General features: G+C 47.9%; 11 protein-coding genes across 11 annotated transcripts; 3 read left to right on the top strand and 8 right to left on the bottom strand.

Moving 5' to 3' along the window:
- Positions 1 to 218: 218 nt before the first annotated feature.
- Positions 219 to 1,732, top strand: I303_104591 (methionine aminopeptidase, type I; the record flags this gene model as incomplete). Its single annotated transcript, XM_065968990.1, has 7 exons — positions 219 to 542; positions 624 to 756; positions 837 to 852; positions 929 to 1,135; positions 1,250 to 1,347; positions 1,414 to 1,532; positions 1,658 to 1,732. The coding sequence occupies 7 exons, from the start codon at positions 219 to 221 to the stop codon at positions 1,730 to 1,732; spliced, it is 972 nt and encodes a 323-aa protein (XP_065825062.1).
- A 104-nt stretch (positions 1,733 to 1,836) lies between these two features.
- Positions 1,837 to 4,233, bottom strand: I303_104590 (uncharacterized protein; the record flags this gene model as incomplete). The annotated part of the gene is made up of 15 exons (XM_018407732.2): positions 1,837 to 1,865; positions 1,933 to 2,018; positions 2,105 to 2,184; positions 2,269 to 2,349; positions 2,417 to 2,554; positions 2,701 to 2,860; positions 2,953 to 3,053; positions 3,128 to 3,154; positions 3,235 to 3,253; positions 3,315 to 3,399; positions 3,495 to 3,540; positions 3,651 to 3,767; positions 3,869 to 3,902; positions 4,009 to 4,041; positions 4,121 to 4,233. The coding sequence occupies 15 exons, from the start codon at positions 4,231 to 4,233 to the stop codon at positions 1,837 to 1,839; spliced, it is 1,149 nt and encodes a 382-aa protein (XP_018262943.2).
- A 464-nt stretch (positions 4,234 to 4,697) lies between these two features.
- Positions 4,698 to 5,777, bottom strand: I303_104589 (uncharacterized protein; the record flags this gene model as incomplete). Its single annotated transcript, XM_065968989.1, has 5 exons — positions 4,698 to 4,897; positions 5,009 to 5,127; positions 5,221 to 5,248; positions 5,314 to 5,424; positions 5,645 to 5,777. 5 exons carry the CDS (start codon positions 5,775 to 5,777, stop codon positions 4,698 to 4,700), a joined length of 591 nt encoding a protein of 196 aa, XP_065825061.1.
- Positions 5,778 to 6,179: 402 nt separating this feature from the next.
- On the bottom strand, positions 6,180 to 7,455 carry I303_104588 (uncharacterized protein; the record flags this gene model as incomplete). Its single annotated transcript, XM_018407735.1, has 6 exons — positions 6,180 to 6,423; positions 6,564 to 6,674; positions 6,765 to 6,822; positions 6,902 to 7,000; positions 7,142 to 7,242; positions 7,364 to 7,455. The coding sequence occupies 6 exons, from the start codon at positions 7,453 to 7,455 to the stop codon at positions 6,180 to 6,182; spliced, it is 705 nt and encodes a 234-aa protein (XP_018262946.1).
- Positions 7,456 to 7,927: 472 nt separating this feature from the next.
- Positions 7,928 to 9,697, top strand: I303_104587 (uncharacterized protein; the record flags this gene model as incomplete). The annotated part of the gene is made up of 5 exons (XM_018407736.1): positions 7,928 to 8,312; positions 8,503 to 8,700; positions 8,891 to 9,010; positions 9,217 to 9,318; positions 9,489 to 9,697. 5 exons carry the CDS (start codon positions 7,928 to 7,930, stop codon positions 9,695 to 9,697), a joined length of 1,014 nt encoding a protein of 337 aa, XP_018262947.1.
- Positions 9,698 to 9,846: 149 nt separating this feature from the next.
- On the bottom strand, positions 9,847 to 12,481 carry I303_104586 (uncharacterized protein; the record flags this gene model as incomplete). The annotated part of the gene is made up of 10 exons (XM_018407737.1): positions 9,847 to 10,065; positions 10,151 to 10,183; positions 10,257 to 10,433; positions 10,575 to 10,651; positions 10,715 to 10,739; positions 10,800 to 10,866; positions 10,923 to 11,019; positions 11,075 to 11,130; positions 11,202 to 12,214; positions 12,281 to 12,481. 10 exons carry the CDS (start codon positions 12,479 to 12,481, stop codon positions 9,847 to 9,849), a joined length of 1,965 nt encoding a protein of 654 aa, XP_018262948.1.
- Positions 12,482 to 12,772: 291 nt separating this feature from the next.
- On the top strand, positions 12,773 to 14,089 carry I303_104585 (uncharacterized protein; the record flags this gene model as incomplete). The annotated part of the gene is made up of 5 exons (XM_018407738.1): positions 12,773 to 12,869; positions 12,938 to 13,009; positions 13,078 to 13,196; positions 13,315 to 13,397; positions 13,573 to 14,089. The coding sequence occupies 5 exons, from the start codon at positions 12,773 to 12,775 to the stop codon at positions 14,087 to 14,089; spliced, it is 888 nt and encodes a 295-aa protein (XP_018262949.1).
- A 337-nt stretch (positions 14,090 to 14,426) lies between these two features.
- Positions 14,427 to 18,404, bottom strand: I303_104584 (uncharacterized protein; the record flags this gene model as incomplete). Its single annotated transcript, XM_018407739.1, has 19 exons — positions 14,427 to 14,606; positions 14,728 to 15,112; positions 15,176 to 15,254; positions 15,343 to 15,401; positions 15,464 to 15,527; positions 15,592 to 15,619; positions 15,682 to 15,721; positions 15,785 to 15,966; positions 16,022 to 16,086; positions 16,141 to 16,338; positions 16,397 to 16,462; positions 16,517 to 16,707; positions 16,775 to 16,869; positions 16,927 to 16,959; positions 17,023 to 17,135; positions 17,197 to 17,265; positions 17,335 to 17,560; positions 17,640 to 17,841; positions 17,932 to 18,404. 19 exons carry the CDS (start codon positions 18,402 to 18,404, stop codon positions 14,427 to 14,429), a joined length of 2,748 nt encoding a protein of 915 aa, XP_018262950.1.
- A 337-nt stretch (positions 18,405 to 18,741) lies between these two features.
- I303_104583 (uncharacterized protein) lies at positions 18,742 to 21,277 on the bottom strand (the record flags this gene model as incomplete). The annotated part of the gene is made up of 9 exons (XM_065968988.1): positions 18,742 to 18,874; positions 18,953 to 18,970; positions 19,045 to 19,246; positions 19,333 to 19,559; positions 19,652 to 19,953; positions 20,020 to 20,093; positions 20,235 to 20,331; positions 20,410 to 20,889; positions 21,011 to 21,277. 9 exons carry the CDS (start codon positions 21,275 to 21,277, stop codon positions 18,742 to 18,744), a joined length of 1,800 nt encoding a protein of 599 aa, XP_065825060.1.
- A 629-nt stretch (positions 21,278 to 21,906) lies between these two features.
- Positions 21,907 to 23,984, bottom strand: I303_104582 (uncharacterized protein; the record flags this gene model as incomplete). The annotated part of the gene is made up of 9 exons (XM_018407741.1): positions 21,907 to 22,261; positions 22,344 to 22,591; positions 22,675 to 22,738; positions 22,812 to 22,874; positions 22,992 to 23,384; positions 23,489 to 23,592; positions 23,675 to 23,685; positions 23,774 to 23,881; positions 23,945 to 23,984. The coding sequence occupies 9 exons, from the start codon at positions 23,982 to 23,984 to the stop codon at positions 21,907 to 21,909; spliced, it is 1,386 nt and encodes a 461-aa protein (XP_018262952.1).
- Positions 23,985 to 24,803: 819 nt separating this feature from the next.
- I303_104581 (uncharacterized protein) lies at positions 24,804 to 27,029 on the bottom strand (the record flags this gene model as incomplete). Its single annotated transcript, XM_018407742.1, has 3 exons — positions 24,804 to 25,011; positions 25,115 to 25,308; positions 25,407 to 27,029. 3 exons carry the CDS (start codon positions 27,027 to 27,029, stop codon positions 24,804 to 24,806), a joined length of 2,025 nt encoding a protein of 674 aa, XP_018262953.1.
- Between the last annotated feature and the right edge of the window lie 685 nt (positions 27,030 to 27,714).

Raw genomic sequence — 27,714 nt, 5'->3', positions numbered from 1 at the left:
ACAGCTCGAAGAAGGAAGAGTATGGTAAAGTTTGTTATTGCGAGTACTTTTTGTGGGGACTCCAAAATCTGGTTCCTATTTTACTCGAACAAGGTCTGTGGGTTTGCGAAGGCAAGCTATGTGAAGTGTGATATTCCTCACCATCCTCCAATTCGTCATTACTACATAGTCAAAAGAGGTGTCCAATCCGGCAAGTGGGGACTGTGTGACTGCCAAGGATGCTCAGACCCACACTCAGAGCATTGGGCCTATACAAATACACGTACGAAGCTGGACCATCTAAATTCGGCAGATACCCACTCGTTCCTTCTTCTTTCGCCCTCACATCTTATCCTGCTCCAAGGCACGTGCCGCCCTCGATACCTAGGCCAGAGTATGTGCCGCGTAATTTCTTCACGGCTGAATGGGGCGATCATGACTCCGTCGATATGCCCGAAGCGCAAGCTAGCGCAATAGCGCTAGGTGGAGAGGAAGAAGGACGTATAAGGGAAGTTGCTGTGATGGCTAGGGACTTATTGAGGGATGTAGGCAAGATGATCAAGGTGAGCAAGCTTGGTCATCATCCTGACAGAATAATTATCTATCTCGACAAATACAGATGTAGCTGCTGATTTGACGAGAAGCCAGGTATAACAACAAATGATATCGATCAATTCGTGCACGAGCAGATCACTTCGAAAGCAGGATATCCTAGTCCGCTGGGATATTCGAGCTTCCCTCGAAGCTGTACGACCTCAGTGAACAATGTGATAGCTCGTAAGCCATCATTCCACTCAATGTGAAAACAGATGGTATCCTCGTTTGATGTACAGCTGAATTCTCGATTGGTGTCACAGACGGGATACCTGACGAGTAAGCCATCTTTCTACCGTGACTCGACGTCGCTCTGGAAAGCTAGCTTAGCTCATGAAACTACGACTGAGCGCAGTCGCCCGTTACACCCAGAAGACATAATCAATGTGGACCTAACCATATACTACAAAGGGTATCACGGCGACACCTCCGCTACCTTCGTTCTTCCGGACGTCGATAAGCCGGGTCGAGATTTGGTAGAAGCGACGCAAGAAGCGTTGGAAGTGGGCATCAAAGCTTGTAAGCCCGGTAGGAAATACAAAGATATAGGCATGGAGATTGAGTGAGCTGTGCATTCCTCCCAGATCGCCTGCTCGACGTCCGCCCACGACCTCGCAGAAGAAGGGAGCACTGCATTGATGGTGTGACTGATTCTCTCATTCTGTATTTACCATAGAGAATTCGCAAAACGTCATGGGTTTTCGGTAAATGGCCAGTTCTCAGGCCATGGAATAGGAGATGTCTTCCACAGACCACCGTGGATATTCCATTGCCGTGCGTAGCATTCCCCTGCGTTCCACTCCGCCCATGGTCAGTCAACTGATATATTGCGAATCGTAGGTAACAATGAGCCGGGAGTGTTGATGCCCGGAGATTGCTTTACCATCGAGCCCTGCCTAGTGCAAGGAAGTAATGCGCGAGGGGAATTGTGGGATGACGGCTGGACGATGGTCACTGAGGTGAGTCTGGAGTTTTAAATTCTTGCCTTGGTGAGGCTTGGAACTTTCGTCTCACTTTGTCAGATGCAGTGACTTGCAAGCTTATTCTTCTCATGATGCTTTTACACCATGCCTTTCTACTCCAGTCTGGAGCAAGATCAGCTCAGTTCGAGCACCAAGTCCTGATCACAGAGGACGGCGTGGATGTGTTGACTCGTTGATTTGTTATTGTTGTATCATACTGCATTGCATTACATCACGTAAAAGGCTCAAGCAAAGACAGTATAACGTCCTTCTTGTCCTCAATGATTATTGAAAGGCTCATTCATTCCCGTAGTCTGGGAGGAGGTCCGACTGCGGACCGAGTTCGTCATCAGTATCCTCGAGTACACAAGTATAGGAATAGGGATGTCAAACTCACTCATAACTTTGATAGCCATTTTACCGTCCTCGCCCTTCGCAGCTTTAGTCGTCTCGAAAGCCTTCACAGCATCTTCCCAAGCGAATCTGTATTGATCGCATGCAATCAGCTCGAGCTACGGCGAAATGCTCTCGGCCCTACACTGAGACGCAGACCTTGGATTGTGGCTTACTTGTGCGTGATGAGCGGTTTCAAATCGATCAACCCCCTCGAGACCAAATCAATAGCCATCGGATAGATACCTGGGCCATACTAAATCGCAGCGCCTCGAGGTCAGTTTGCGCTTACTTGGGCTTGAGGACTGTGTCGTGTAGATGTATAAGAGACTCAGCTCACTCGGAAGCATCCCTTCACTACGAGCTCGCGGTCGGCTATGATCCGCATAGGTAATTTGACGTATAGCGGACCACATCCCACCTAGATCACAATTCCACAAAGAATTCTTAGCGCGACAGGGCCGAGCAAGCGTTCAGGTATGACTCACCTGGACGTACGTGCCCTTCCTCCGTAGGAGCCATAAACCAGTCTGCATACACACTTCTGCCGCCGAACAATCAATGACTACGTCAAGAGCTTCTATTCCGCGATCGGTGATTTCTAAGGATTCTCTGATGATTCCCGCCTGGATCAGTACATTTGGTGGCACAACGCTCGTCCTATCAGCTTGTGACCTCTGAATTCCCTTCCAATGAGATTCGAGGACGAGGATGCTGATGAGGAAAAGCTGAGTGCATTTGGGAGATGGGCAAGAGATATGGCGCAGCTCACATGTCTTTGCGAATACTCTTCCCTTGTCTCGCCTTCCTTGGTGGGCGAAGCGACATGCACGTCCGTCGCCACATATTCTCTGGCGAAGTCTAGCCGTTCTTTCTGGACGTCTACAGCTATGATCCGTCGCGCACCAAGTGCTTTGGCTACTGCCATTGTCCTATGACGACAATATATCAATCATCCCATCCGTCGCACAAGGCTGTTCTACCGTTCATAGTTCATAATACCGTGGCATTATACAGTACTCACAATAAGCCGACTGGACCAGCACCAAACACAACAACATTTGCTGAGTGGGGCAATTTCGCGATGTTCGTTATTGCGTTAACGGCCACTGCTAGGGGTTCCATCTAGAACAGAATAGGAGGATATGGGTTAGTACCGTGAGATGGAACATGAATGAGCATCCTCGAGGACACCTTACTAGAGCCCCTTCTTCCAGTGAGATACTCTGTTCGAAGTCGAGTTTGCACATCAGCTTGTGGAGATATAGCACTGCTCTGACGTAGACCGGAACGAATCGACCCTTACCTCGGGCAATTTGTAGCACCTGTATGTTGGCCAGACCTCAGCTCACTCACTCATGCAAATATGTTTTAAGGCTGGCTTACAAGTCTGCAGGTAGCTTGTATAGTCCCTGTAGTGTGCCATCTCTCCCGTCTGCAGCGGCAAACTTCATATCATCGCAATGATTATCTGCGACACGCATACGAAATCAACCATGTCAGACAAAATCATCTTGTCTTACAAGTCTCGGGCCCGTCCGGTCCGACAGGAGGAACATGACTCACAAGCTCCCTTCTTACAGTCTCCGCATCGTCCACATCCCTCTCCAGGCTATCACATACATGATTTAGAGAGTAAGCACGGTCCTTCATCGATCATCCAGCTCGGGGCTAGAAAAGGCGTGTAATCGAATGGGTGAACAGTAGGTGGAGATCACTCACTTCTATCGCTACCCTATCTCCTACTTTCAGATCCTTCACTGCAGACCCCAGCTGAACAACGATTCCTGAAGCTTCATGGCCCAAGACAAAAGGTTCCTTCATCTTTTCTTCTCCGAGCTGGATCGACGTTGCGCAGAGTAACGTATCTTAGCATTAGTCACCTGTCCCTTCAATCGATCATTCGACCAGAAGATCAGCAAATACCAGGAGCAGCTCACCAGCGCAGTCAAGTATATATGCATATCTGAGCCACTGTTTTATTTGATTCGGTATCATTCCATCTCAATCAGCTACAATGCGTCGCTAGGAGGTTGGCGTTACATCCCGGGTTTTGGAGAAAGCGAGGGGAGGGACGTACCATAATCCGTTCCATTGCGGTGCGACGATAGCTCTACATAATAACAACGCTTCATCAGCTTTCCATTGGCTTCACCTTGACTTTCGATCTGATAATCACTGATATCACCCACTCGTGCGGTCCAGGCGATGTCGGTCCTTTCCTGACTTCCGGCTGGAGTTCTTCGACACCCATCAACTTCCATACGGGTATTTCATCCCCTAACTGAGGTGTTGAGGTGGTCATCGTCTTCATCATCGTTAGTTTAGGCGTGTCGGTTGTACTTCGTACGAGTCAAACGTTCTGAGTGCGAACGTATCATCCTGAGGTGCAGCTGCATATTAGCGAATGATCATGATCTGGGTTGGTAGCTGTAATTGGAATCGGAATGGATGTTGCTCCTCCTCGCTGTTTATACGGAGATATGACGCTGTTTTGTACAGTACCCAAGTGGACATGCAGAGTGGAGGTCCCAGAGTTATTGCTGGGAGCATGAGCATATTCAACAGATCAACCGTGTCTTTTACATCCCTCTCCTTACTTCTTTGCTGCGGTATGATACAGAAAATGCATAAAGGAGTGACACAAGGATGTGCAATACACTGCAGTATGATTACAAGGGGACCGAGCATGGGATAGTAGCTACGATCGATAGTAAGGCCATCTGGGAGATGAAATCTCGCCTGGCATGAGAATTGATCGCTATAGCATCACACGATCCCAGGAACCTCAAATCCTCCTTCTGCCAATTTACCGACCCCACCACCCTCTTGCGCCTTGACTGCGGTGACTATCCTCCTCAGCAGATCGGCGCGTATTGCCGTATCCTTCGATGCGGGTAATGAGGTGTTGGGAGATGATCTGAGATAGATATCGATTCCTGCAGGGGTGAACAGCGTTTTCGAGAAGACTAATGTGGTCGTGTGATTGTCCGGAGTATACATCAGTATATTGGTATTGTAGGTGATACTGTGTTGTCTTTGGGAAGGAAGTTGTGATATGAATGCGAATGGCAACTTACAGGTCACTGCCCATTCCAGTCCACTCCCTTCATCTTTCCCGTATCCCAGGACTTCCCAGTGACTATGCACGAAAAAGAGGTACGATGAGCCTTTCCAGTCGAAGGTAGCTGCGTTAGACCTTTATTCGTGATCAAATAAACAGTCTTTGATCAGCTTATGGACCTTTGAGATGCGTGACTCATGGCTTGCGTACTGAATATGGATCACTCACCCCGGTGTGAGGGTATCAACCCCTCTGACTATAATGTATGATACTTGAGCATTCAAGATTGCTGTACAGGATAATTATGAGGTCCACTCTCACCTGTGCTGGGCTTACTACCTTCCGCAGCGGACTCTTTCCTATACTCGACTAGATCTTCGAACTTCGTGTTGTTGTTTGTACCGGCTATCGGGGTGTATGTGATCGTGACGTCTACGGAGACGAAGTAGTCAGTCTTGACATCTCACGGCTATGTCATGCGAATCCGGCTCCGTTTCATTGGGACAGAGTGGGAAACCGGCTGATGTCAAATGATAAGTATGTGTAAGTGGGCTTTGCTCCGAAATCGAGCGACCAACCTTTCTTCCCCTTGAGATAAATTTAAGATCGTGAGCTACACGTCCGCGTTCAGGTCAGAATTGGAAAGGCTTACTGACCTTCCACATAGGTAATGTACTCCATGCCACACCCCATTTTCCCATGAACGAGCTCCTGTCGAAGGTGCCTTCTGACAATGACGGATGATCAGACGACGGGGGATGGATGGTGATATCGGCTGTGGACATTGTGTGAGTTTGGTTCGCTTCGCCTGAAGCTCGCGAGTCGTTTGGAGAGTATCAACTTGTTGGTCGAAAACGATTCTTGATGCAAGGAGAAATGACGAGTGACTTCGATGGGCGAGGATGTGAGTGAGGGAAAGAATGAATGAATTGTCGCCCAAGAGGGCGCATGGATGGATGATTCTGTGCAGGTGGGTACCTGTAAACAACAATGACGTAAAAGTGATCGAAGATCACGTTTCACCCTTCCAAGCTTGGCCTCATAAGTCTTCATGAGAGCAGACGTGTAGAACTTCGACATGCGAATCGCAGAGCATATATATGCATATGATACAACCATCAATCCAGATGTACATCGAACAACACTAAATCAATCGACTGCCGCCTGACAATTTCTTGAGCATGAGTCTAGCCCGACAGACCTTTTTTCAAATCGTCCCATAATCTCCTCTCCTCCTCGTTGTCCAGCTCTTTGAACTTGATAGCCTGTTTCCCCAGCTCCTCAGTCATGCTCTGCCCAGAAATCTTTCGTGTTCTCGTAGGAGACGGCGGTGCAGGGTACTCTTCCGGAAACAAGGTCGAGCGCGAGGCTGAATGAAGGGAGCGCTGGGATGTTAGGGATAGGAAGGTTTGGTGGGAATGATGATATAGACTTTTGCCAGTCGGTTGACATGTCTCATTAGCATGTACGAAGCTGGGGGCAGGCCGAGTGCAGAAATTGCTCCCAACACTCTACTGTATCTGATACTACCGAATCCTAAAATGATCCCAGATGGTCGAAAGTTCACTCACGACCATACTTGTTTATTGGCTGCCTCCTCCTCTGTTATACTATCCAGCTCTTTACTCTTGAAACTTCGTTTTAACGCATGTAAGAGGTGCGAGACATGATCTAGTCGGGTTCTGTCGAATCCAAAAGAAGAAAAAGAAAATTCATGTCAGATACACGTGCCATGGAAGGTTTGAGGGAAAATGACATTCGAACATGCTCACCTCCAGGATGACAAACGACCTTTAGCACGCCATATCTTGGTTTTGGGATCCACCAGCGCTGCAAATGAACATCACATCACCATATTCAGTTCGCAGTGCTGTGGGTACCACTCAAGCAAGCCCGAATCGGAACTCACGATGGAATACATCGGAGTCAAAGCGCAATGTCGGACCGTTCTGCGGGTAGGTGTAGGGGAATAAAAGTGTGAAGCGGAGTATCGAGCCTGCGTAGGGACCTGTGGTGAGACATCGCGTCAGGTCCGTTGGCTCTCTCAGTGCTACATGGCCAAGGTGACCACTGTAGCTGATCACAAGTCATACTCAAAGCAGATTGAGAGACCGTTAGATGTAAGGTCGAATTGAGCGCACGGACTCACCTCGATGCACAAAGAACACTCCATTCCACCTCAATAATCCTTCTCTCGAGGGTGTGATGTATATCCCCTCTGGACATCCTCTAGGCGTTCTAAGCGAATTGCTATTGGAGCAAATACACACGAGACATCAGCTTTCAAATTCCGCAGCCGTATTCGATTGCATAGATGGACACTGCCTGTGTCCCAGTATCCGTCGAAAAGGGAGTTGTGAGGGATACATACAACTCTATAGCTATCTCAGCGGCTAAGAGAGGCGATATCTCAGGATCTATCGGTTGACATGGTTTGGGTGATCGCAGAGGAGAGGAAAACATCTCTAATCACAATGACCGTGACGATTACGGCTCATGTCAGAATCGGACGGAATGGAGCATATGCTTGGGCGACCTTCAAACCGGTTTCGATGTCATATACGAGTACAGCGTTGCAGCTGAAACTGAAACGACAAAAGGAGATCTTCCGCCGGAAGCTAGATGTGTGGGGAGAGTGGGGAAATAACGATGAAGTCGAAGACCAGTGAATTTTGAGTCGACGAGTTGAGCTATATATAACCCGCTTTGCTTGACGATTATCAAGATTTCTCAGACTAAGCAGCATCTTCGACTCGAACACTATCCAAGGCTTACTCAGAGATACGGATATCCTACTTGGAGTTCGCCGAAAGTCTCACAATTATCTGAGATATAAATACCCCCCACCGTCAAGAGCCGGTCCGTACGACGGACACAAGCAACTATCTATCAACGAGCAAGCAAGACTAAACGCCTATACATAACATCCTCCACGATGTCTCTGTCTCTCTCTCCAAACACTCGCATAGGTTTTGTGGGTCTGGGCAATATGGGTTCTCACATAGCCGCGAACCTCTCCAAACATATCTCTGCGAACAACTTACCCAATTTGACTGTGTGGAATCGATCAAAGGGGAAATACGATCAACTGAGATCTAACCCTAATCTCGATCAAGATAAGATCACCTATGCAGAGGAGTTGAAGGAAGTCATCGAGAATTCCGATGTGATTTTTAGTATGTTGATAGATGATCATGCGGCTCAAGAGATCTTCTCTCAATTCTTCGACTATCTCAGAACTCAGAGTCAAGCTCAGACTGAAACCAAGAGGAGAGAGGTGATTTTCGTTGATCAGAGTAGTTTGAAAGCTATAACCAGTGGTGTGTCTTGTCTTCTCTTCTCTTCTCTTCTCTTCTCTTCTCTTCTCTTCCCCCTTCCTGAAGTTTGACTCATGAAACCACGCAACACTTCACACCTTCACCCCCACTCGTCTAAGCACTAAATCGCCAAGCCACCACAACATGTCGGACAACTTGGGGTTGAACTGATGAGCAATCCCGGTAAATTTAGGAAAACTCGCAGAACAAGCCAAAGAGGTGGGATCGACATACCTGGCCTGTCCAGTATTCGGCAGACCACCCATGGCCCAAGCTGCCAAGCTCCTAATCATCTCTTCCGGTCCTTCGGAGGCGCAAGAAAAGGTCAAACAGCTGTTGAAGCCCGTCATAGGCGACAGGCTGATTGACGTAGGGGAAGACGTGAAGAAGGGTAAGCCCACTGGAGCCATCAATCGTCCATCCCGAATTACTGTCTCAACGACAAGCCAAAATCATGGTTTCCCCGCAAGAGGAATCGGGCACTCACAGCGGCCTGTAAGCATCTTATCTATAGTCAGCTGATCAATGATATGGTCTGTCCTCGTCTTTGTGTCGCGAAAACGTACGTACTCTGTACGTAGCCACCGCAATAAAGTCGATGGGGAATATGGTCCTTCTAGGATGGATCGAGCTCTTATCTGAATCGTACGCTCTGGGCGATTCGATCGGTATTGATCCCAAGATATTCGATGAGTTCCTCCGTGAGTAGTCTCACCAGTTCTCATCTATCCTGCTCCATTCTGTCTTTGCTCCCTGAATCAAAACAATCGATAAAAATCCAATTCCTCGTATGGGTCTTCATCGGTTTAAAACTGTATCTTCTCAAGATATGAGACCTCTCGCGACACACTTTGGCTAATGATGCTTTGCTTTCCTGTCGTTTTCATTTACATTTTCACGATAACAGAGAAATTCATACCTGCCCCTCCTTTACTCGCTTATTCCAATACCATCTCCAAAGGTATCTTCCCTTCCGGAGGGGGATTCAGCGTGGACGGTGGACTGAAGGGTAAGTCGTACACACCTCCAAACCCATTGACTCGCCTTGATTTCAATCTCGTTTCCTATCCCTACCGATACTCGGGGTGGCTAATACCAGGGCTGACTGCGTATATATATGCTTGACCTGATTTTATTCGGTTCGACTTGACTTCAAAATCATTCCTTTCGTTCGATCAGACGCACGCAATATGATTTCCCTCGGGACGGATCTCGGACACCCCGTCTCTCTACCCACGATCGAACGAGCCAAAGCCAATATGGAGCGAGCGAAAGAGATCGGAGGCAAGGATCAAGATTGGAGTTCACTTGCGATTGCCATTCGGGAGCAGGCGGGGTTGCAACCTTATAGAGATGGTACAAATGGCGGCAAGGGAACGAGCCAGTAAAGTGAGGGATTAACAGCTGCAAGAACAAGAACACGCGACAAGAATACGAGAATTGTCTGTTCTACCACGCAGCGAAACACGCTCGCTTGGCTCGACCTTGAAATCAGCATGCATGAGATAATCTTACTTTACAACCATAAACATCTTACTTATAGACCTTCTCTATCCCTAACCCACCTGAGATCTTTTAAAGCAGGATTCACTTCCCTCTTAGCCTCGACTTCATACCCGTTCGCATCTATCCAGCTGGGGAACTGAGGTCTACCTATCGAAGCCAAGATGATATTATCGAACAAGCTATTGGACGAGAATGGATTATCGGGTCGTTTGGAAGTTACGAATAGGCTGTTTGACGTATTTGCTCGGATCTACCAACAATAAGTCCACTGATCAGTAAATTACTCCTTGGAAGTGACCAATGGGAATCACGCATGTTGATCTGAGGTGGCTCACTTGTTCGACAGTTGTGAGATTATACAATAACAGCTGAGCAAATCGGAAAGTAAGCTCAAACCAGCCTCGACAAAGTAGCACGCTACGTTGGTATGACTGAACTCACTCTGAGATGATACCATAGCAAGAACAGTATAGGGAATATAAGTATTACACCCAACAAGAAGCTGACTGCTGCTCCTGGAGACTCAGATAGAGCTTTCCCGAAAGAGATGTTGTCGTGGTGGCACAAAAGGGAGAAATGGACGGCAGAGAAAACGACAACGTAGATATCTCCGGCAGTCTAGGTAGATCAAAACCTCGAGTCAGCTGACTGTTGAGCAAGAAAGAGAGGGAGAATGCGCTGAGCCTGTGGGCAGAGAGTCTAGCCGGGGCTTGATGTTTATTTGAACAAGTCGTGGGTCAATCGCGATGGATCACTCACAGCGGCCAGCAACGTGACTAAGAAACTGAAGTAATTGCGTTTTCCCACACAAGAATGTAAATATGAACAATGGTGATCTGTAACATCCCATAATGTCAGCTCGAATTTCTCATCGAATCCTCACAATGAAATCAGCTGACCGATTCCATCCACGCAATTTCCGCACTACCGCAGAAGGAGTTCCGATCAGCTACACTTTCTTCACTGGCGACCCCACTGACTCACCAGTCGACAATGACTACTCCTAGGCGGTCGATAGCTCTCGCAAGTCTCGCAATATTTCACCGTCACTCTGCACGATCATGAGTCAGCTGTTTGGGCTACATGGCAGTCATTCGCCCAGCTCACTTTCCACCATTGACGTCCAGCTCTCTCGGCCACGCTTCCCAGTATTCCTCGGTCTGATACGTTGGCGGGTCCAGATCAAGCTTGCGCGGTATTATACCTAGTTCCCGTTCGTAAGCTAGATCTGTGGCATTTATTCATGATAGCCAGCTTACCTGGATCTCGGAAGGCAGACGCAAAAAGCGAACTAGCAGTCAAAGCGAATAAATACCTGCACATGTAGAAATCAGCGATCAGAGTTGATAGCTGAAAGCACAGTTTTCGCGCATAGCAGCTACTCACACATATATAATTGTAACGGCCACTCCGCCGCCTTTCAACAATCCATATTCCGTCCCATGAACCCATAGCCATGCTCCAGTAGTTCCTATCCATACACCCGACAATCCAAATAGCACAACGACAATGAGGACCATCGACCACCAATTATCTCCGCCAGTCATGAGCCTCCCATTCCACCAGAAAGAAGTCAAGGGATTCTCAAAGGTCTCGTATTTCCTTGTTCGTCGAGAAAGGTTTTGTTGTTGAGAATGGGAATTTTTCGGTGCTTTCCATGATTTCCTTGATTTAGGGGACGAGTGATTCATTTGACCTTGAGATCCACCTTTCTCTAAATCGTTAAGATTATGCTGATTATCAGGATTCCTATCTCTGTTGACTAGCTCATCGCTTGATAGCTCACTTGCTGCCGTGCGTGGTGGTGTCGACATCTCAGTAATTGACCTTCCAATACTCTTATCCCACCCTTGATTGTTCAGTCGATTTCCCATGCCTATATCCAGAGATAAATTCGATGGTCGTTCCGACAGACTCTGGTCCCTGTCTCTTTGACCTTCTGATAAAGCCAATGTATGAGCCGTTCCCCCGAAGGACTGGATCTCGGTGCCCGTGCCCTCTTCTTCCTGCAATGGAGATATAGATCTACTAGATATCAGCTCTATATCAGATTTATCTCCTCCTAGAATCTCCTGTTCTCGGTGCCGATGCTGAGACTGATGCTCTTCATATTCTGTGGGTAAAGTGTGTTTGAAATGGTAAGTGCCGTTTGAATGGTTTGAGGACAATGATAGATGCCGTTCTTTCTTGCGTTCTAACCTAACAGCCAAGCTTGGTTTCTTCGGCGACAAGAAACCTTTTGGAATAGGCAGTGGTGCGGTGGAGCGAGAAGGAGAGGTGATGGATGATGTGGTTGATCGGATCGAACTTGATCTTATTCTTTTACCGTTTCCTCTTGACAACGCCGAATTCGGTCGATGTGATGACGAAGGAGGCGAAGTCGGCCTATTCACTCCGTACTATGCATATGTCAGATCAGGTCGACCGTGAGCATTGACGGACAGAAGATATATGTAGACACTCACGAAAGATTTGGTATCTTCCAGACTGTCTCTCCTGACCAAATGACCATTTGAGTTGGAAAGACCAGCCCCGGCTTCATCGTGATTATACAGCGTGACACTGGCTGATCTGTGAGGTAACGATAATCCCAATCCTGAGGCGGATGCGGAGGTAGGGGAACTTATCAGCTCATGAGCTTCTTCGTTCTCGATCTGCTCTTCCATTTTAGTCCTACTGTGGTCATGTACTCATGTTGACGAGGATACAAGTTGAAAGGACTATTTGAAGTGTAATAATGATTGCGCTTTGACGCACTTTGCTGCTTTTGTTGATGACCAACCTCCACCGGAGACCACTTGACAACTAACAGCAGTTTATCCGAAGACAACTAAGTGCCACAATGACGGTAATACACCACACTACAAGTGCGTGCCTTGATTCATATGCACCTGGATCCGGTATGATCAGGGCTCCAGTCAAGTAGCGAGAGTGAGTGTGAGTGACGAGCACATCATATGGATGGTGACCCACTCGAGCGAGAAGCTTCCACTTCTAAGCTATCGTTGACTCATATCCTCGCACGATCATTCACAGGCAAGCGATTCATCATGGGTGAGCTGGGCTGCTCGAGGCGTCAGTGTCGTATCAGGCAGTCAGCTGACATCATATCACTACTGCAGGTATCTTCTCTCACTCTGCCGAAGACGACGTTCTCGTATCTGCCACCTTCCCCGAAACCAACCCTTTCGGACGTAAGTTAGGTGCAACATTGACACGCGATGACTTTAGCTGACACATCTCACGGAACCTGATATCCCAGTGGTCGTCAACGGAGAACAGAATAGTCTGTTCCTTCATCTAGTCAACCAAGGAAAGAAGAACTACACCTTGGTCTCTGCTTCGGCTAGTTATCATGATGTCAACAATCACTGGGCTACCGTGAGTCCTCTATTCTCTCCTCCTAATAGTCTTGTGTCGTGAAAACCTTAACCTGTTAGTCATGCCACGGGATGTAAGGCATTGAGCTGATCTGTATGATACTTTCCATGCGCTGCAGATCAAGAACGCTTCTACGTTGAAATACAATGTCCCCATCGTCGCAGGAAGCAATCTCAGTGCGCCCTTCCAGGTGTACAGCGAGTGAGTTGAGCCAAATTCGACCCTGATGCGCTCTTCCCTCCATATCTCATCGTATCGATTCACAGAGACATACAGACACATAGACATGGCAGCGTATCTTGTATTATATCATCGTATCTCACCCAGACCCTCAGAGTGACACTCAGCTGACCAAGCAACCAACACAAAACCGCAGATACCGCCCGCAAGAAATCGGTTTAACAGTCTGGGTCAACCTCCTCGATTCTCCCGCTGATCCCTCTGCCAGCCTGCACCAAGTCACCGCCCTGAACCAGACCGTCTCAGTGGTCGAACCCGCTCATAAATGGTTCGATCCCTCTCTCTTATTCCTCTACCTGATCCTCTCTACCGCCCTCCTGGGCGGGGCGTACGCGATATACCAGAGCTTCTTCAACACCGCCCCCGCGAAGAAAGGGGGTAAGGGCGCATTCCAGAAGAAAAGCGTCAAATCCGTCGTCCCTGCCGAAGATAAGAGTGTTTACCCGAACGTCAAGCCTTACGAGGAAGAATGGATCCCCGCTTCTCACCTAAAGAACCGTCAATCGAAGCTCAAAAAGAGCAAGTCCGGTGCCGGCGCTGCTTCGTCGGGTGATGAGTTAGTTACTAGCGGAGGAGAGATTACCAGTGGAGGCGAAGCGAGTGGAACGGAAGGAAAGGTCAGATCTAACAAAAAGAAGGGGAAGAAGGCATAGATGGGCTCATGAGGTTGAGGATAGCTGCGTTCATCGGATTGATTGTCAAGTTGAGTCAAGTAGATCAAGGACAAAAGTTGAAGAATGCATCATTTGTAACGGCAGCAGAACAGAAGGCAACAACATGGGAGAACCTTGTGTCCAGAATTGACTCCAAGCGTCATTGTCAACCACTCCATCAACATTGCATACTCGTTCACCAAACTCTATCCCAAGCATATTGAACTCTCCCTACTGCTGCGTACAGATGCTTCAAGTCAGGCACATATCCGTCCAATCAGACATCCGATGATGATAAGGTACACATCCTTCCGCCCGTCCGACACACCTAAGCAGTCTAAGCAGACAATTTCTGAGCGACCCCATTGAGTAATTGCGCAACATCATCGATCTCCTCCTGAGCCAAGGACAAAGAATGGTCGATCGTGATGGCTTCAGTGATCGAAGGGAAGGTCGTAGCACCGTACCCTAGCCACAGACCTGGTGCAGTAACTTTGTGTTTGTACCATTCTCGGTCCTACCTTTCGTCGTCAGCTGAGTGTCCGAATCTCAAACCCCTAATTATCTCATCTCATCTGACTGGTCCTGCCATATTCAGAACTCGGTGTAAATAAATAGTTGAAAAGACCACAACGCACCTTCAATCCCTTCTCAGAGATGAAACCATACTCGAAATGCTGCAATTTCTTATTGACCACTCTGATCTCTTTCAGCACCTTCTTGATCTCCTTGAGTTTCTCCAATTTCGGTAATCTCGGGATAGGCAGATGAGGGAATCCGTTCACGTTTTCTCCGTCCGATGTATCGCTTCGATGACAGTCTCCGGAGAAAGAAGTGAGTCTCGACCAGATCGATTCCTTCTCGAAATGAGGTTTAGGTAACAATTTCCTCAGTTTCTCAACGAGGTGTTTCTTTTCCCCGTCCAGCTTTTCAGACGATTTCTGGACGGCTTTGATAGATTTGGAGAGGGCTTCGAAATTCAACAAGTCGGCGAAAGACGTCGAGTTGGCGATGTCTTCCACTCTGCGCTCGGTTGAAAGCGATCTGTCAGCTACTCTGTTATACTTCATGAAGTAGCAGACTTACTTCTCAAGATAATATCCTAGATCTCTTGCGTACTGAGTTGTATTTAGGGGCAAGATTAAGGTATCGGCCAGTCTCAGAGCTTTGTGAAAATGATGATTAAGTCAATGTCAGGTCAGCCTTTCTCGTCCCACAGCTGGGTCCTCAACGGCAGAGGTCGCTTGACGTACCTAGGAGACCAATGACCTTGGCTGCATCTGTGTGTCGGTGGAACCCAACATCGCCGTATCTACGTGAACTACCGGATCAGCAGATGTGCTCGCAATCTGCAGTGCCCGAGAGGACACTCACTTGGCCTGCCATGAGTGTGAATCGTAAATCGAATGATAATGGTAGACAGGGTCCTTGGGTCCTCCTACAACACAACGAGGCTGTAAGCCGGCCGTTTGGAATGGGGCTTCAGAGGATGAAAGGCATACCTTTGTATCCCAAATCACTAGACGCGATCTTTTTTTGAACCAGTCCATCAGCTTAATGCACTGATATTTCATTCAGACGTGACAGCTTACTCCATATCGTTGCAAGAAAGGCGTGTAATCAGATCCGGATCTGCCATTCAAACATGAGGAGGTTTACTTCTTCAGAATCAGCAAAGAGAATCAGGACACTCACCCCAGGGCACCAATGCCAGAACCGCCGGCAACAGTCAACGCAGCAAATTCATCTTCACCGATCTTTTCAGCATTGAACTCGTCCCAACTCCCAGCGTTGTCTCGCGTGGAATAAACGGATCTTGAAGGGTCAGACGAAGAGTTGATCTCTCCGGCAGCTTCCTTAAGCAACAAAGCGATTGACTACGACGTGTTCGCCTGATCAGCTCCGGGAGCAATACTGAATACATATACCTACAGGCGAGGCCGAAGCGTGGAAGTTGGTTCCCGAAGCTGATCCGTCGAGATTCAAGTACGCGACAGCTGCAATCTCCTCGTGAGCTTCAATCGGGTCCAGGAAAGGGAGAAGAGGCTAACCGTTGTCTACAAGCCAATCTCCGAAATCCTCGGCCCATTCTACGGAGCCAACTAGTCCGTACTCTTCGGCATCCCAGCTGGTCAATACAATAGTTCTGAGTGGTTTCCAGCCTTTTTTGAGCAACGTTCCTAGACCTCGGACTACTTCATATTGTGAAGCTGTTCCTGAGCTTGGATCAGAAGCACCAAGTACCCACGCTGTAACCGTATTTAGCCTTGAGCATCGAGCGCAAGCCTCGTAAAAAGGCAGACTCACCATCTCTGTGATTACCTAAGATGATGACCTCGTCTGAAATATGACCAGGGATGACAGCCATAGTATCTGATTGATGGCAGATCAGCATTCCGCATGTCCATCAAGATTGGCATAGCTCACTCCAGATAGGCAAGACTCTATCATTCATCTCGTTGACCAAGTGCAGGTCCACATCGCTAGGACCGATGTAGTATTCCACACCGTGATATTCGAGTCCACCGGTGAAGTAAGGACCGAGCTCGGAAGCTTTTAGGCCTTTGCCCTCCAAAGCCTTGAGAAGAGGTATGACATCCTCATATGACAGCGGTAATCTGTGAGGTATGTGATAAGCACCGGGCCTTCTCACAGATAATTATAATGACTATGGAGAGGACTCACGATGGAATAGAAGGTTGACTACCACTTTCGATCCTTGTAGCATTTTTATAAGCTGGTTCACCAGGTGTGCTTGGATCTCCGGGGTATTTCGACAACTAAAGAGCAAAAGAACATTCATTCGGCTCAAAAAACGCAAATCGAGTCGAGCTCACGAATTGTACACTACCCCTTTGAACGCTACTTGGCTACGTTGCAAGCAAAAACAATCAGACTTATGGAACCTCTTTGGGTCGGAACTGTTTACTGACTTGTCGAGCAAGTCCTTCAGGATAAGCTTGATATCCATTCTCCTCCGTAATCTCTCCATCATCTCCGGGATCGGTGAAGATGATCACGCCCGCTGCACCAGCTTCTTGAGCGGCTAGATTGAGTCCCGGAAGTCAGTTCGTCCTATATGGTTGAGTTCCAGACAGTTGACTCACCTTTGACTTTCAGACCCCTAAACGATCCCCCATATTTGACTAGCACTATCTTTCCGTTAAAATCGACACCTGCACCAAGACAAGATTAGCTCTTCCATCTATCGTGTTGTTGGTGTCCAGACTAAAGGACCAGCCTACCTTTAGATTGTAAAAGGTCGAAATCTTTCTTTCGGCCGTATCCCGCATAAACGTATTTCGCCTTGATATTCCCACTCGCCGACAAGCCGTGGAACACAGGTACTTCATCTCGAAGTTGAGAGTCGGGATCGCCCTCGACGATATCTTCTCGCAATTTCGCCTTGATTGGTGGGTCCGTCAAAAGGGTCACAGACGCATGCACAGGTGTGTTGAGAATAGGGTAATACTACGGCAGAGCAAATGATATCCATGGCAATTAGCTGTACTGACGATCGAGGTACGAGAAGGAAAGAGTGGGGACATACAGTATCCACCCAAACTCCAAGCTTGTCTTCGCCCCTGATTCTTTTTTGCGACTCCTCCGATCCAGCTTCATAAACATTCTCGTCGGCTCCGGAGACTTTCAAGCCTAATTCTCGTTCCCACTCGTTTTTGAGGGTCAAGGCGGAGTAGAGGTCGTATCCTGATCCAGCTCTGTGCGGGTAAGAGGTGTATCTCTCCGATGCACTGTATCACGATGCAATACAGCACGATCAGCAAATCACCAGGTCTGTATAATGGGACGGAATCAAAGCTTCGAAAGTCTGATCAACTTACGCTGCTACACTGTCATTATTGGGGACCGATAAGAAGATCTTCTCAGCTTCTTTAGGTGAGATATGTTTATGAGGTCCTCCGTGGCCATGGTGACCATGGTGCTTGTGATCATGCTTCTTTCCAGAGTTTGGCTGAGGTAACGAGAACCTCATTCCCTTCGTAGCTATGCCTCGGAAATATGAGCCAATAGACTTATCGTCCTCAGTAACGGCCTCTAAAGCCCTGATAGCAGCTGAGTCGGAACCACCGCTGAACAATCTAGTGTTGTAGATAGCTAAAAAGATAAGAAGACTGAAAAATATCGAGTGTCTGACAATGCTCTTCCGTTTGGAAGTGGATCGAGAATAAGTCGTAGTCGGTCGAGGAAGTTCATCTTGATTCCCTTGAGCAGCAGCTATAGTCGCAGCTAAAGACTTCTCGTTGAGAGTGATCGTCGATGGCAAGTGATCTGCCTGATCTGCTTTGACGCCCATCGTCATCGGGTGGCTGGTCGACTTCAAGTCCGTGAAATGGGAAGAACAAACATGAAGTTGATTCAACCGATAACGCGTATTTAGATATCAAGGGCAACATATGGTGTGAGATGGTATGATGCAACAACTGATCGGTCTTGTCCGATCGGATCTAAACACGTGATAAATTCCGCTGAGGTCCGCTGCATAGAGTATAAGCTATGCTGGGAAGACAGAACAAGACAGAATCGTCAAAGCATACACCCTTAACTGATGATGGATGATACAACATGAGAGACCGGCTACAAAATGCTACAGAACCTCCTGGTATTAGAGATAAGCATCCGTCGATCGACATCTAATCAGCATTCCTTAATTCCGGAGGCACATATCTCAACCCAAGAAATTCGAATATCTCCCTTTCCGTCTCCAAGTTGATCTCGTCTCCGCTTGACATCTCTATAAGACCCGCTCTAAACTTGTAACGTCGGCTAAAAACTTTCCATCAGCATGAGACGCACAGTACAAGCAAAAGTAGAATCGCAAGCGAGTCACTAAGCTCAACTCACACGTTTTCAGAATATCGCCTGAACACATGGATTCAAGGCATCGATACAGATTAGCAACTACTAGTCCGGCGATAAGACTCAAAGCAACGCACTTGAGATCTCTTTCAAACATCATACTCCCCGACCAACTGAGTACCGCCGACGCATACCGATCATTTGGCGAAGAGATCAGATCCACTCGACGATGTAGTCGTCCCGGACCAGGTAATTTGAGGATCACAAATGCCTTATCCAGATTATCGAAATTCGCAGGCGAAGCATGTATCGGGACACCCAATACTCTATGTGTAACATCTAATTCACGTGCGCCGAAATGAGCTTCCTAAACCTTCTCCAATGGTGTGATGACTGAGCTTCACTGATTGTGCAGCTCAACTTACGAAGAACATGGGTTATTATGCCTAAATTCGATAATCTCAAATACAGATCCCTCAACAGCCCTATATCCTGGTCCATCCCAGGTGGTCGAAACACGATATCCACATCATTCGACTCGGATTTGCCCCTTCGATATCCGCCGCAAATCGTCTGTTCGCATCCCGGGATATACGCCTCGAGATGCTCCATCACACAATCAGCTATTTCTTCTACTTCTTTCCTAGAGATCCTGAAGCCCAACTGCATCATCAGCTTGATCCAGTCTAGCTTGGCATGTCTGTCGATTGGCCTGATTGAGAAAAGGAGACGTAGGCGGCTTACTTTTGATCTAGTTCGTCTTTAAGCCTTATCCACTCCTCAACAATTTCAACCTGTTTCATTCCGCCTCGCCGCCTTCGTCTGATCTTATCCTTCATTCTCGCTTCAGGTGACTCTTCTTCTATAGCTTCGAAATGCATCCTGACGTCCTCCAGCGTCCTACAGTGATATTTATCATATAACTCCTTCGACGTATGATGGCCTATCGAATAAACTGTCGCAAACAATTTAAGGGCTTGATATCGAGGTGAGTTTACGATTTTGACGGAATCAGCCACATAGCCTTTTTGGAGGAACTCGTCAATCTATGGGTAGCATACCAAGTTAGCTGAGGAGGAGCGTGATGTGGGAGAGTCGCGCAAGCTGCTTACCCTTTGAGCTACTTTCTCGCCGACTCCATTCAGCTTCATTGCTTCCTTACCCGATCGGATTGGACGTGTGACAGCTGTGTTTTACAGGGTTCAGCTAATGCCGATGAAGGTCATACACCGGCTGACCTTTCATAATCTACACATGATGGGCCATCAGCACATAGGTCTGATAGGACGGAGCAAGCGATCTGGACGAAAGAAAATCCGTCCTCGACTTACACTGAGACTCCTTCTATAGCTCAGCACATTCGAATTCTTCTGTTGAGCCTCTTCGAACTCCCGCTCTTCCAAAATCGGCCGTATCGCATCGATCTGAACGAATATTACATCAGCCAAGTTGGATCTGATCAGAAGGGGAGCTGCCGATAAAGAGTTTCGGCAGCAACGCACCATGTCCTGATTGACACATATGAGAGGACTCCCTCTATGCACACATAAAGCAGGATAATCTTCCAGCTTCGTATCTTCGGATAAGAGCGAGATATCTTCTGACACCTTTATTGTGGGCTTCTGATCCTCGTCCGTGTCTCCATCCAGCAGACTTTCACTGACAGGCCAATCGCCCAATCCATCCTTAACATCGCTGATCTCCTTGACATTCCCTTCCCTTCCAATCGATATTCTCCGCTTTTTGGGCATGGGTCTGAGATCTTCATCGTTCTCGTACTCGTCATCACTCTCTATGAACCGCGCATACCCATTGATAGGACGTATAGGCTTGATGGGTATCGGACCGGGATGAACGATATATTTCGATCGTTCGGGCAACTTCGGCGGACGGTACAAGTCTGATATCTCACTCGCTGCGTACTCCAGTGCCGAGGTGTAAGTGTCGAGAATGTATTCGGGAGTTAAGATCGGTTTCTGGTTCTGTGATCCCCGTTGGCAATGTAAGAACAATGGATTTAGTATAAGAAGCTGTTTCATCTCACTTCCATGGAACTGAATCAATATGCATGGATGTGCAATGAGAGGAGAGGGAAGGACTCACCATCCATTGTCCCAGACTTCTGACTAAACGGGGTTTACCTTTTACAGCGCTAATCACGATTTTACATTCTTCAATTCCCACGCACCGTCCACCCAGCTCATCGACGTATGCATAAAGATTCGCTAGCTCCGTTTCAAGCTTAGCGGAGAGGATATGGAAGGTCATATTAGCGAATAGCTGGTACAGGCTCCGCGTGACGGGATGGAAATTATGTAAAGATGAGGAAGATGCCGAAGGGAGAGGTTGGGCGGGCGGGCGATGCGGCATGACGAGTGAGCCAACGGCGATGAAAGTAGGGAACAGCGCAGTATCGTCGAGTTGGTGCAGGCCGAAGTACTAAGTACCGGGAGAAGCTGAGTAGAGTCAATGCACATGTACGAGCTAGGAGTGAAGTACGAGTACACCTGACATAGATGGGACCATGTGAACATTGGGCGATGTTCATGATGACGACATCAATTCTTTGTTGATCCGTTCGCTGGAATCGTTTGTTTGGTTGACTCGTGCCTGACCATCGGGTGACACCCAAAAATTCTGGGCAAACTGACCGCGATCGTTTTGGCATGATATTTAGATGGGCCTTCAACGACATGGCGAAGACTGCTGAAGAGCCCCCTCGCTTCGAAAGGAAGAGGATCAATGCTCTGCCGCTTGAGGGTGCCCGATTGCAGGGTCAATGGTCAAAGCGCAGTGCATTTGCTGGTCAGTGCGTCTGGTGTGTAGTCTGGTGACTGATAAGATTAGATCAAAGGAGTATGTGTAATCGATGCATGAGAACACTTTGTCCCTATAAAAATCTAGCTTGCATCCCGAGGCTTTCCATCAATAAATACAACGCAACCTTCTAATCCTTTGATCCGTTATATAGCCAATTGACCCGTTGGATCCGCTCTGCTCTATAGCTTAGCTTGCTTGGCCAAGAGATCTTGAGGTCTGACCAGGTCGTTGACATCTAAAACCTTTCTTTGGCCAGCTCGGACATCCGCGCCTCCTTTAGCCAGCTCCGGATCTTCAACATCGACATCCGACAGTTCTTTCTTGCTTTCTCTCTTAAGCAACTTTTCCACGTAGTCGAAAGACCACTTCTCCGAGTATTCAGGAGACGGGTTCTTCTCTACCACCTTCAAGATCTCTCGACCTATGACAGGAGTGAACTTGAACGCGTGTCCCGAATCTCCTGAGGCGATTACCAAGTTGTCGTAATCTGGGTGATAGTCTATTAACCAATCTCCAGTAATTGTGTCGCAGTACCTGTATATAATTGATCAAGAGGGTCAGTCAATGCAACCCCATGGCCTCCTTTCAAGTCGGAGAAAGGTAAATGCTGACTTACCAACACAATCGAGTGGTCAGGAAATCCTTCTTAGCCAATTCAGGATATACCTCTCTCAGACCTGCTCTGAGTCCCTTCAAACTTGTTAAGGGGATAGCACCGCTTTCGCCCCCCGGTGTTAACTTCGTTCGGGGCACTGATACTCCGTTATCTCCCGGACAAAGCACACCAGCACCGTGGATAGCAAGCTTCATCAGACCTTCTGCGTTGGGCGGGAAGTTGTACCATCCGTTGTCGAGGTTGAATACCTGGGATACTGATCAGCAGTGTGACAACGGATATAAGGATGAAGCTAAGGCCTGGACGAATGATGAGGATCAGGACGACATACTACAGGGATATTTGCGTATTTCTTGTGTTCCTCCGGGGTGAGCTGAATGACACCGACACTTTGGCTGTGCATGGAGCAAATACGTCAGTGTGTATCCTGGTTGAGATCTACAGGCAAGGTGAAGAAGTCCTGCTCACCCTGTAGCAACCACGTCTGGAAGTCGAACGGAGAATCCAGGTTGAGCACAAAGCGCTGGAGTCCTGCAATGGACCAAAACCCCAATCAGGTTCAAGATTAAAATCAGTAAACGCTCGATCGTCTCGATCGTTTGCCGGTGGTGCTTTTATCTGATTTGATGCAGGGATCAAAAAACTCACCAAGCCCCAGCAGCAACAATGACCAAATCCCCTTTAACCTGTTCTCCTCCCTTAATTTCCACTCCCGTAACTTTTCTACCATTTCTCAATAATCCCTGAACTTCAGCTCCGGATCGTATCGTTCCTCCTAACTGTCTCACTTTCTTCAAACCGACTTCCAAAGCTCTTCCGGATTCAGCCCATCCTCCGATCGGGTTAAAGTATCCTTCTCGACCACCGAATTCTCCAAGGGGTACACCTCGAGCAACTTTTTTCTTGATTATGTTTTTCACGTCCGAGGACCCGTTGACTAAGGTGACGTCGATGCCGAGGTTCTTGCAATTAGAGTAGGCTTTCGATACAAATTCTTGTCCTGCTTTTTCACCTGCGCCCGACAAAACCATGACACCGGATCTGCCCGTCGAGAGATCGAAATCAGCTTCAAAGACTCGTACGAGTACCGATGTTGTGTCACCCCTCTGGGTACAACATGCAGGGCGAGAGATATGACGACTCACTCGTGGTATGTGTTCTCCCATTCTGGGTTTCTCCAATGATCATCTATAGCTTCTAGCCCGAGAGCAGCGAGGGAAGGGTCGGCATAGTCGGCGGATCTGATGATCTAGCGGACGGTCACCATGTGATCAGTTTGAGGCTCCCACAGGGGATATCGGAGTCTTATGTCCCAGCTGCATTCAACTCACTTTGTTGAGATCTATTAGACCGCAACAGATATTCTCAGGTATGAGCTTGCGACCATTATGTGTGATTAGAGACAAGAGGAAGTAAAGAACACTCCTCACCGGTACTGGCAGCATCAGGAGCAGGCAAAATCCCGCATTTGTCCAGGATAGTGACATTGTATTTACCCGACTTCAACATCCACAAGGCGGTAGACATACCGTATATACCTATTTCATGTTCCTGCAAGATCAGCTGTTACAGCATTGACTACAACGTCGATACCGACTCACCGGCTCCTACGATGACCACATTGGTCTTTGATTGCGACATCTTGCGTTGGTTTGCTGTTCACTTCCGCGTTCGTTCCAGGTCTAATAAGATTTTTGGCTGTGTCCAAAGAATCGCGATGGGTGTTGATGAAGGATAGGAGATTACTAAGAAGCCAACAGTCAGTGATGAAGATGAGAATGGCATTCGCGAGTCGTGTTTCGTCTGGACCAGAGTCAATTCCAGCCGTATCAAGCGGACCACCTCGGTTAAAAGCGACCGAAATTTCTCGACAAGAAAAAATGGCTAGACTCACCAATCACGAAATGGGACGTTACAACAGCAGCAGTCTTTGCCTACTCGTATTTCTGATTGTTAATGGAGATACGCGCGTTTACTTGATGGGAGACACAAGTAGAAGGAATGGGTCTTGAGTGTTAAGCAGACTAGGTGCTCAAGTGTGCTTCTACTTATCTATAAATATTTTCCTAGTCAATGATTTGCCGATGCCGGACTCTTCCAACCAAGACGATCCCGTAAATAGCCGTATGACAAGTGGGATTTCCCATCAGGTACGGACGGGTCTACGTACGAGCGCGGCTTTGCCGTGTATAACCTACCATTACTCGTACCCTTCGTACGCAGAGCTTGAAATCACGTTACTTTAAGGCTTGCAGTTTGACTCGCTTCGTACACGCGCTGGTAAGTGAAATCACCTTAAGTTTCGGACAGACAGTCACACAGAGACAGACACCATGTAAAATACGAAGCCTGACGAATGCATCGGCTTGTGTGAGGTAGGATAAGAGTGATAGGTATCTACACAAGAGTTCGATAGTATAAAACGTGTCTTGTCACTGGGATATTCTACACGGTAAAGCTCTACTTCATGAGATCAACCAAAAGCATCGGGGTATCGGTGCCATTGTGCCTCTTCCGCGATGAACCGATACGATCCGTTTCTTCGTATTCGTCTTCCGAAATTACTAGTAGTGATGCGTCATTGTCCGACATGGATACCTTATCTCCATTCCGCCCCTGATCCGGAGCAGCTTTGGGTATTGGCACCGGCGGCCAAGTAGAACCCCAGCTATACGTGTAGGAGCATCTTATCAGCGGGAACAGTGTCTTGCCGATTCCTCCGTTCGCGTGCATCGGTGGAGCATAAGGACTAGGAGGCGCAATGCACTCACGCGTGAACGGGTTGGGCCATCCATTTCGTAGTCGGATATAAATTTTGCCGCAATTGACTTCGTGCCGTGGGCCAATCATCTTTACTCGGATCCCATCGCAGTCGTCCTAGCCATCCGGGTAAAGTGGCCGACGACCTACTTGAAGGTTGTGTGCCGTACTTCCAGAATTTCGCCGGAAGCTTGAACGGAAGGTACTGTGTGGCCGAAACACGATATCCAAACAATCGATCAGTAATCTCGATGCACATCTGTGAGAGGAGCGAATTGGCTCAGTTCGAGTTGATAGACTTACGTGAGCTGTGAATATGAGATTCTCTTCTATGGTCTCACCAAATATCTTCCCCCAATACAACATTTCAAAACTCTTGCTCGACCGTCTTCGCGCCTCGATAGAAGCTTGCAGCTTGCTGGGAGAGATTATAGATTTTTCATAATGACCTAAACATGCGGAAGGGTTGACCCTCCTTTCCATCCCGCCACTATTCTCGTTCCACCCAAATCGACCATATGGTCCCGGCATGCTTGAGCTTGAGGTTGACCTTGAGGCTGGGTGCACTTTGATCACCGCGAGTTGTACTTTGTTTTCACCTTTCCCGGTCAAATGTTGATTCGCTAACAGCCGAGCGATCTCGAATATAGCCCAATCTGTAGACTGAGTAGTCGATATCCAATATCCCTCCTGCTGATCATGATATTCTTGGATGTTCATTCTAACGGGTCCGGATTTGGGATAAGTGATGAGCTTTTTAGATGGTCTACAAAGGATATGATCAATCATCAATTCTCTCATCAGGGGTTGTCTAAGCCACTTGGCCTCCGCATATACTCCGCCATCACCGGTAGGTCGAAGTCCGCTGTTTTCATACGAATCGAACAGGGCTTTGTAAGAATGAGGCGTGATATGTCTGAAAATGGAAGAAGTGGCGGAAAATCCTGAAGTTGCCAGATCGCCTGTCCAAAGCAATGGAGAAGCCGATGAAGAAGTGTGTATTCGAAATACAACTTCCCCAAGAAAAGATGCTTGACCCAGTTCGAGGTATCGCAGATAATCCGTATTGAGATACCTGGTATATCCTGGATGATTGGCTTGTTGATTCGCTAAGGGCAGAGGATGTCGCGAGAATGCAGGCTGAATGCCACCTGCATCAGATAAGAATGCTCGCGTTTCAATCGGATTCCGGAATTGGGGGACCTGCTTCTGAATCTGAGTGGCACCGTCAGACGGGAAAGGCAGAGTCGAAGTCGGACCGCTAAGGGTCGGCCGCGCAACAGATTGATGTGGGATGAAAGGTGGTCTTGGCGCAAACAGTCTGAGCGGTTCTGGCTGCACCAAATGTCTTTCTCGGAGAGGTCTCCGATACCCACTATGATTGAGATTCTGGATACCATTGTCGTTGAAAGACCTCTGTCCGTGTATTGGTAAATCCCTACTCGTGTGTGATATCGAATCTAGGGCCGGCTCCTGGAGGTTGATTTTCCTAGATTTCCACTCTTTCGCACCTTGATCATGACATTTATTCGGATTATTATGTTCTTCATCATCTATCACCACCAAGGCATCACCGAAAGACATAAACCCCTTCGAGTCTCTTTTAGAGGCATATCGTCCTTCCCTCGCTGCGGCTCCTGCATACAAAGTCAACTTCTGGCGCTGTTGAGGAGGATCCTCAATCACAATTTTCGGGGTATCAGCGGCACTGGCTTTTCTCGGTTGGATGGGCTGTTCATGGTGGACTCTGGGGTGCTGTTGTTCGGGTTCCTTTCTCGGGTACGACGTGGCATGGTGATCGGTGGCGTCGCAGGTAAGGGCATCCAAAGCTGGCGAAACGATCTTGAGAGCTATTGGCTTGTGGGGAGATGGTCGCTGCGATTGGTTGGTGGAGGCAACTTGCGTGCGTTTCTTCCCTTTGCCCATCTTCTTTGTGATATTATTGTGTTATCGGGGCAGAGGCGATGAGTATGAGAAAATAAGGAAAGCTCGTAAGAAAGATTTCTCCCTAAGACAAACGAATCAGCTGAGCCTGTGAGGACTTCGTCACACAATCAAAATACAAGAACTTCCAATTCTCTCAATTAAATCACTGAAGTCTTGCAAGAGACTACTAAGTGCTGGCACTCATCACAGTTTAGTCATAAGATGCAACGGCAAATGAATCTGAACAAAGAGGAATTGAGGTCTCGTGGCGCCTGACAAAGTGATGCTAAGCTCGAGCGCCCAGAAATATAGCAGAACCATGGGCGTGACGGGGACCGTGCGTAATCTGCAAAGCCTGTCAGCACATGCTCGAGGCATTGAGCATGACTTGAGGGCAAACCGAAGTGAGACATGACATACATAGTCTCATCGCTCAATCGGACGAGCTATCATTATAACTAATTACTTACACTACGCCGCCGATATCCCCATAACGGGTTCTTCTTGAAACAATGCTCATACCACGACTACCCAAGTATTCGGTGAGACATACGATCCCACTCTGACGCCGTGCGTCAAGAGTCTATTTCCAGCTGTCAGATCCTTCGCATCGATGCGCCTTCCAGAATTTGCTCATTGAGATAGCGGAGCGTTTGAACTGCTCAACAAAATCAGCTTGATCCCC

This window comes from Kwoniella dejecticola, chromosome 5 (genome assembly GCF_000512565.2).
Source record: "Kwoniella dejecticola CBS 10117 chromosome 5, complete sequence".
Lineage (NCBI taxonomy): Eukaryota > Fungi > Basidiomycota > Tremellomycetes > Tremellales > Cryptococcaceae > Kwoniella > Kwoniella dejecticola.
This window is presented reverse-complemented; position numbering and strand designations above follow the sequence as displayed.